General features: G+C 34.0%; 1 protein-coding gene across 1 annotated transcript; it reads right to left on the bottom strand.

Annotated features, from left to right (window-relative positions):
- Positions 1–4,015: 4,015 nt before the first annotated feature.
- LOC149136741 (uncharacterized) lies at positions 4,016–7,179 on the bottom strand. The gene is made up of 3 exons (XM_089348414.1): positions 6,998–7,179; positions 5,491–5,536; positions 4,016–5,212 (listed from the first exon to the last, which is right to left on the bottom strand). The coding sequence occupies exons 1-3, from the start codon at positions 7,177–7,179 to the stop codon at positions 4,487–4,489; spliced, it is 954 nt and encodes a 317-aa protein (XP_089204540.1). The 3' UTR covers positions 4,016–4,486.
- Positions 7,180–9,293: the final 2,114 nt, after the last annotated feature.

Raw genomic sequence — 9,293 nt, 5'->3', positions numbered from 1 at the left:
CACATAAAGAACATCTATGATATAATGGAGAAAGTGCTTATTAATTAATTGAAATTATGTAACTTTTACTAAAAGAAAGCAATCATTAAAGTCTCCATTGTCTCTCAAATACTTGAAAATTCCAATTTTAATATATTTTTTTTTTATCAAAATGTAGTTTCCAAGTTTCTTTTCATCTAAATGATTAGTTTTAATTCAATGTAAAATAGTGCTTTTTAAAATCTTATACTGTGAGATAGCTTTTTTTTAATATCATAGTCTTTTTCTCCCTTTCCACTTCTTCCCTGTTTATATATTTCCAATAGTCAATTCCTTTGCTGAAACCACTACTGTTCATGCTGCTGTAGTTTATATGATGAACAGGATTAAAAAAAAATATTTCCCATCTCTGAACATCTGCAGTTGTGTGTTTATATAGGTTATTAATACTGAAATGAACAAATAAATATGGTGGCAGCAAAGAAATGAGTTATACAGTTACACGTTTGAACCAACACTAAGTTTTTTTAATATTATTTTTTTTCCAGTACATTCCCCCTACATTTTTATGATGCCTTTTGATACCAGAGATACTGAGTCTGCAATTTTTAACAATAAAAACAATTTTTTAAAAATGTGTTTCATTTGTATTTGAAGTATATAAATATATTTTTTGTTTCCATTAAGAAACATTTGTTTGTTTTACTTTCTGATTATTTAAAAGTGTTATTTTTTAGTTCAAATTTATTAAAGACTAGCAGAGGAATGAAATTGTTGCTTATACACTGGAAGGAAAAAAGCAAAATATGCTGCATAGAAATCTGAGGACATTCTGTAGATGGATTTTCAGATGAATGATGACTGGGCACCTCTCATGAATTGGAAAATTGAAGATGCGCCAAAAAGCCTCTTTGGTACTTGGAAACTTTTACGAAAATTAAAATGGGGATTAAATGCACACACACAGAGTATCACACATCAGATGAAATGGACGTGTGTGTGTGTGTGTGTGTGACAGAGAGAGAGAGAGAGAGAGAGGTTTGTTGTCATGTATACGTACATGTATAAATAAGCATACATCTTTGTGTGTGTGCGTGTGTATGAGAGAGAGTAAATACTACATACACACCGCTCTCTCACTCTGTCTCACACACATACATCCAAAAATGATGGATGCATATGACAACACACCCCTTGACTCACTCACACTGTGTCTCTTACAAACACACACATACATAAATGTATACAAACATATTTACAAAGACACGTGTGTGTGAGAGAGAGACACAGACAGACAGACAGAGAGAGAGAGAGAGACAGATCCAGTGAAGGGGTGTCGACAATTATACGTACATACATAAATAGTCATACATTTCTTGTACCTGTGTGAGAGAGAGAGAGTCACTGAAACATCTCTCTGTCTGTCTCTCTCTCTCTCTCTCACACACACACGTGCAGATATACACACAGAAAAGATGTATGCATATGTATTTATGTATGTACGTAGACATCACAACACACCCCTTTACTCACACACATACATAAACACACATGTGCATGTGTGACTCACTACGAATACATAGAGCTGAATACGGCATGCCAAAAAAAAAAAAGTAATAAAAAATTTATTTACGGAAATTAACGAAGTGTGCGAGTTCGGAACGAAATCAAACCTGGAGTGTGTGAATGAGAGAGAGAGAACATTGCAAAGAATGAATGAGATGAACATGGAACGCCCAAAAATCGTATAAATAAAAGCACGTTAAAAACTATCTTGTATGGAATATTTAAATTTATGAACTTTGTAAATATGTGTTTCAGTAATTGATCGTAGTTGTTTACAGAAAGCGAACATTAAAAGTAGAGAGTGAGAGACGTCGCCGTTTTTTCACGTCCGTACTGGAAGTTGACATTGAGAAACCTTTTTAAAGAAGTGAATCTTAAATATAAAGCAATATTATTTATTTTTAATTAGAGATAAAAAAAAAATCAAATGAAGAGCCTACGATTTATCCGAGGTCAAATTATTCATGTATGACAAGTATGGAAGTAAATGGTGAAGCCGTTTTCACGTGATAAGCAATTACACACACACATCTCTGTTTTATATATAGTATAGATAAAATGTAATTACAAATACAGTTATAGATTTCAAATGCAACTGAAATACATATCATACAAAACAAAATATATCAATACACTTTAAATGTGATTGAAATATATGTATATAGAAAACAGAATAGTCCACACTGTAAAGTGGTTGGTGTTCAGAAAGGTATCCAGCTGTAAAAACCTTGCCTGTGCTTGTGCCACATAAAAAGCACTAAGTCCACTCTGCTGAGTGGTTGGTGCTAGGAAGGGTATCCAGCTGTAAAAATCCTGCCAAAGAAGTCACAGAAGTCTGGTGCAGGCTTCTGCCTGGCTGACTCTTCCATGCTAGCATGGAAGGCGGACATTAAATGATGATGATGATGATGAATTGTTATACAAAAAATATATCTGTCCAACTCATGCATGCATAGAACATAAGCATTAAGTGATGATGATGAGGATATTTTGAATGCAATTTTTTCAATTTCGACCAAGTGGCTGCTCCAAGCTCTTTCTCTATAATTTACACATGTGTATCTAGCACATACACACAAGCAGAAAACACATTTTATTTGCCAACAAGGCAATGAACACTTTGGGGAATGATTTGAAGGGGTAATCTGAAGCCGTAGAGGGTAGGATTAAATCAATTTCAAGTTACAGAGAGGGCAGTCTTTTTGTTAGTAGTAAAGAATGTAAAGCAACACTTATACTTTTAGCACTCACAGGTACTGCAAGTTACATGAAGGGTAGATTGCATTACTTATATATAGATGATAGCATAGTTGATTGAAACAATAGGGCATGAGCATGTCAAGACGTTAATGTTTTATATCCAGTCACCATATTTACATTATATGTAATGACAAGACACTTGACTTTCAATGTCCACCTGGCTGTAAATAAGTAATGAAGAGTAAGAACAACACACTGCTGTAACAAGGAGAAGCAATTATATAATAGAAAATATTTTGTTAACTTGAATGGTTTGTGTTTAACTCTTTCCATAGACTCTAGAGAAAACAATAAAGAAGAAAAGCAAAACTATTAGTCATCCTGAAATCAGAGTTGGCACGTCTTGTCATTGTTTTTGAACTTTGGATTTGACAACAGGCTGCATAAGATAATTATTGTATAACAAGCTAAATCTTAGAGATGTCTCAAGTGTGTTTGCCAAGAGATAGATCTACAGCTATGTATTTACTTAACAACACATGTCTGAACAAAGAGCTGTCATTTTCCATTTATCATATGCAGACAACAGAATATACATTTACAGTTGAAGCCTATATAGATAATATAAAAAATCAAAGCTTGCAAAAATGTTTCAACCACAGTCACAAATGCATTAATGGTAACATATGTACTTATTCACACAGCTATTTATTATATCAAATCTGAATTGTGAAGATAGCTATTCTAATAATAACAATTAGCTTCTAATTCTTTTTCTGTTGAAAGGTAATTTTCATGGGACAGATGTCAACCATAGCCAGGTTTGAACCCAAAATATTGAGATGAAACTAAATAGTGAAAAGCATTTAGTCTGGTGCTTAATTATTTCCTTTATTCCACTGTCTTCAATCATATGAGTAATAATTTCTTACATTAACACACAAAGTTTTAAATCTCAGTATTTGACTAATACTTGTTTTATCAACCACCAGAAAAATAAAAGGCAACCTCTGTGTTTTTCTCAGTACAATAAATTAAACCAGTCTATAATACAATATTTCTCCATGCATTTTGATCCAGTGACATCATTTCTAGATCTGACATAATAAATTCTTCTTCTGCAGCTAGTCTCTATCATCAACTTAAAATACCTTTTTTTACATCTGGATTGATCATAATTTTATATTTTCATAACCATCATTCCAGCACAAAGTTTTTAATATTAACCAATCTTTAAAAGTGGTAGAGTAAATTTGAAGAGATAAAATGATTAGATTTTGAAAATCTTTAATGGAAAATCAACATTAATAGACTAAAACTGAAAGAAGCCCAAAATATGTATCAATGTGTGTTTGTGTGTGTGTGTGTCCCTTTGTATTGACATTGTGTGATTGTTGTAAATGAACATCATTCATTTTCAATATTCTTAGAGAACATGTCTGGCCATGGGGAAATATTACTTTGCTTGGAAACAGGTAATAGTTGGCAACAGGAAGAGCATCTGGTTGCAGAAAATCTACTTCAATAAACTCCATCTGACCCATGCGAGCATGGAGAAGTAGATGTTTAAATGATGATGATAAAATATATAGTCAATTTGCAGCTATCAATTTGGATGAACCAAAGGAATACATCAACCAGCTGATATTTACATAAATTAGAAAATAATGAATATAATCCAGGAAAAATTTAGGTAAATTTACATTTGATGTTCATAGAAATATGATACTGAGTTTGGAACTTATAAAGAATTTTTTTCATCTTTATTTTGATAGTAACCAGTTTTGGTAGAAGCAGTTATTATAAATGGTTCATAAAATGAACTAACAAACTCCTTTGGGAATTCCATTGGATTCAAAATGGAACAGAGTTCCAAGAAACGATGATCCGTAAGTAATTTTTCTTGCTTAAGGAAATCTTTACGAAGCCTATTTTTTAAAAAATGATGTTTTCTTTCTTGGCCTGCATTGGCATTTCTAATGAAATTATATTTTAAACTGGGTAATTCTTTCCTTCTGTTTTGTAGAGGGAAAATTGGTGAATACTCATCACATTTCAAATCATTTTCTATTCTTTGGAAGCTTTTCAAGCTAACATGTGAATTAGGAACATATTTATTTGTGAAATTTGAGTCCTTGTTCAACAAGCTAATTTTCTGTATATTTTGTTCATCTTTTTCTTTCCATTTAAGGAATTTGTTTTCTTGATGCCTTAGAAAGTGTGTATGAACATTTTTTCTGGTGTTAAATTGCTGCTTCTGAAGAGTTTCTAAGAAGTGCAAATGTTTTCTGAACTTCCCCTCATTATTTGGGTTTTTAAACAAAATGACTTGTTTCAAATTTGTTTTAGGAAGGAAATGTCTTGCACAAAACAACTGCTGGATTCTCATGTCTGTTTTACATATATCAAAAAAATATTTTCCCCCATTTTGTTCTTCAGAATTTGCCATTCTTTCTGTATATGATATCTGAATCAAAGAATAGAGGAATTATTTTGAAATGCTGCTTATAATTTCTAAGGCTTAAATTAATTATTTGATTTCATTCCATCAACTAATACAAAAATCAGTTATTATCACAATCAAATAATCAATCAATATTCATTTATCTCCTGGAAATATGATTAACATAGTCAAAATGCATCCACAGATGTTTGCCTTTATAATATAGATTACAAGAATAATCTGTTAATTTTACAAAAATAAAGCTAAAAAGATTTAAAACTGATCAGTTAATATAAACTCACCAAGCTTCCAAATTTTTCTTTAAACTCAGAATGTGTATTTTGAATCCTAGAGAAACAATATTGTTAATTTTACAAAAATAAAGCTAAAAAAGATTTAAAACTGATTAGTTAATATAAACTCACCAAGCTTCCTTCCAAATTTTTCTTTGAACTCAGAATATGTATTTTGAATCCTAGAGAAATAATATTGTTGTTTTAACCAGGCTGAGCCAAATAGATAGGAAATACTTTTCAAGGATAAGAAATACTTTTTCCTTTTTTTGAATTAAAAATTTTTTTCTGTATCTCTTTATCTTCAACAATTCAGTTTGACAAAACTATTTCTTTTCTATTATCTCTTTTCTGTTTTCACAATGCAGTTTGTTACAAGAAAGGGAAAATTCAGATTAAAGTGAAATATTCAAGCAACGAACATTGATATGCTACCACAAACAGGTGGATTTAGTAGTTCTGTTAGCATTTTATTAAATTAATTACTTTGGAAAAAATTTAGAACTAATACATAGGCTATAGATCAAGATCATGTGCTATCTTGTTTTGAAAAATAAAAAAGTAAAAAATGAAAGCAGTTAGCTGTTGTTAAAAATCAGGCCTTTGCTACACAGAGTTTAATATTTAATGAGCAGGTCAGCATTGTGAAAGTATTTTGTTGATAAATAGATCCTAATTCTTCAAACTATGAAATAGCTTATGCATTTCAATTACACCTTTTTTTCCCCTTTAATAATTAGAATTGCATCTAGTATATAAGGGCTGGCTGAAATGTTCATAGGCTGACCATGATATACTCATGGAATGCAACTAAATGGGGTTTATTTTTCAACATAATTCCCCTTGTGGTTCACACACTTCTTTCATCTGTGTCACAGTGCTTGGATTCCATTGGTGAGGAAGCTTTCATCCTATTGGTCAAAGCCATCAACAGCAGACATGACATCATCATCACTGCGATACTAGTTCCCAGCCAAGTATCATGTTGGAGAACATGATAGTCAGATGGGACCAAACATATGTTAACTACTGACAGGATCTTGTGTACTCATTGAAGACAGGCAAGGCATTTTATTTGGTGGAGTATTCTGGAGCTGTGAAGTATACCTCCCTGATTGGTTAGGTTGATGGTGACCTTATATGCTGGAACAGAGAGTACAGTTCAGATTTAGGGCTCAACATTTGACTCTTTCCCAGTTAGATCTGGAGTCTGTCAGGGTTATGTTTTAGCTCCCGCTCTGTTTAGTGCCAGCATGGACTGGATACTTGGCCGGATAGTGGCTCAATTGAGTTGTAGAGTGCTCATTACAGATCTGGATTTTGCTGATGATGCGGTTATTCTTGCTGAGTCTTTGGATGTCTTAAGGAGTGCTCTCCCTCCACTAAGTGAGGAAGCAGAACCACTTGGCTTCAGAGTTTCTTGGTTCAAAACAAAGATCTGTCTTTTGTTGGCTTCCCAGGGGACTCCATCTCACTTGACTCTGTTGTAGGTGAGAATGTTGACTGCTTCACTTACCTTAGCAGCATTAACTGTGAGTCTGAAGTCTTAAAAAGACTCGAGTGTGCTGGTGCAATTGTGGACTCACTGGACAAAGGTGTTTGGCACTGTTGATATCTGACCAGGATAAAGATTTGGGTCTTCAAGTCTATGGTCCTTCTTATTTTGCTCAACAGTTTCGAGACTTGGACACTATGCATTGCCTTTTGGGTTCACCTGAATGGCTTTGATATCAGGAAAGTTTACAGAATTATGGGCTACCATTGGTCAGATTTCATATCCAACCAATGACTATACTCAGAAACTGAAATACATCCTGTTACTTGTATGATTTGGGAGTGTCAACTTAAACTGCTTGGTCTTGTTGCTTGATTTCCCAAGCTGGATCCTGCATACCATGTTCACTTCTCTGATGATCTAGCTGGGGCACCAGCTCATGTTGGTTGGCCACATCCTTCATGGTCACAGAGTATGAAGAAGTATATAATGGAGATGGGAACTGACTTAGAGGATTGCTCAGGATGGCCCAAGCAGATACTGAATAATGGCAGATGCAGCAACATGTTGCAACCATCTTCTCTACCTACATTTCCTAGGAAGGTCTGGGGGTAGACTCCTCAAGTACCTCCTCTGTAGGGTTCTGTCAGAAGCAACCGTTATTAGACTTTCTGATTGGATCCTAAGAATGACTGAGTCTAAGGATATTACCCAATCATCTCATTCATGGTCACTTGCTGATTGGCTCAGATTGAAGAATCCATCTTGCAAATCTCTCCTTCGACATTCTAATCACTTCTGTAGTACTGCAGCTGTGACCTCTCAATGTAAAGTAGTGGATCGACCTAGAGAGACTCCCTGATCTCTGAGCCATGCACCCTGTCAAGTAATGTTACTCCTGAGATCCTCTGAAAGAACCCCATTTCAGCCACTTGTATTTTCAATAGTACTCTTTTGGTCATTATCCAACATTTATGACCACATGTAAGGATAGGCTTGAAAACCAACTTTTCCTCTTCTGAAGGTTGAATGCTGGAGTGGTGCATTACTACATCAGTACCTAGCATTCAATTCAGCCTCCTATCTTCTGTCACTCATGAATACGGTTCTGAGACACTTAAACGTCTTCACTTATCTCAGTGATGTTTCACTAACATGCAGAGTGCACTGGGAAGACTTTCTTGAAAGGACCAATGTTTCAGTCTTCACATCAATAATTCTTACTCCTGCCTTGGAGCACTCAGCAGTACACCCAATCAGTGTATGCTGGAGATCTCTTAATGAGGTAGCACCAAGTCATCATAAAAATTTCGGCCTATCCTTCACCCACACATTGAGATACTGTTTTCACAGAGGTTGTGCATGTCAATTTTCAAAAAAAATACGTAAAGGAGAGGTGATAATTCACACCTTTGCCAGTCTGACACTCACATTGAAAGGTTTTAACTTAACATCATTTACCTGAACACAAATATATATAGGGACTGTATGGCAATCAGAAGATGCTCAATAATCCCAAACTCCAGCAAAACCCTCTGTAGCATGTCCTGCAGCACCAATCATATCTTTTTTGAGATCCACAAAGCAAACACACACCTCTTGGTAATATTCCCACTTTAACATATTTAATGCAAGAAATATATGGTGAAGGGCAAAACAATACTAATTAATAAATGATACTATTTTCAATTTTTCAGCTAGCATGGAAGACAACACTGGAACGTTTCAGGCTTATTCTGACTTTCAGCAAAACAGCTTTCACTGTACTTGCCAAAGAAATGACGAATGGGCTCATTATGTAAATATATCAAACTGTATATGTATTAGTGAAATATGTTCAAGCCTGTCATACTGGAAATTCTAAAACAATATCAGTCATTGTCTAATATTGCTTTCATTGCATATTTTTAGTTAGCTTTTTAATATTCCTTATTCAATCTGTTAACATTAACTGTTATGATTAGAGCTGCTTTATAATAAAGTAGTTATGTCTCTTACATCTGGACCATATAAGGTTTGAACCAGAAACTAAAATTTCATTGTGATCTTTGTTAGATTACCATATATATGTTAGGATGATTGTTCAGACAATCTGATATTTGTTCTGCTGCAATGAATCACAATTCACAGGTGTAGCACTTCTGTATTATTAAGTGGATAGGAGATAAATCTTAATCAGGTTAGGATTCTGGCTAATGGCAGACTGTTTTTCCCACCAGAGGATCTGATTTCAGTAATAAAAACCAAGATCATTGCTGTTGTTGTTAGTAGTAGTGAATTATACCACTTATGATACCTCTTTCCAGTTGGGTAGAAT

The sequence above is a fragment of the Octopus bimaculoides genome, chromosome 3, assembly GCF_046866305.1.
Source record: "Octopus bimaculoides isolate indiv1 chromosome 3, ASM4686630v1, whole genome shotgun sequence".
Classification (NCBI taxonomy): Eukaryota; Metazoa; Mollusca; class Cephalopoda; order Octopoda; family Octopodidae; genus Octopus; species Octopus bimaculoides.
The sequence above is the reverse complement of the archived record's forward strand: the minus strand, read 5'-3'. Positions and strand labels throughout refer to the sequence as shown.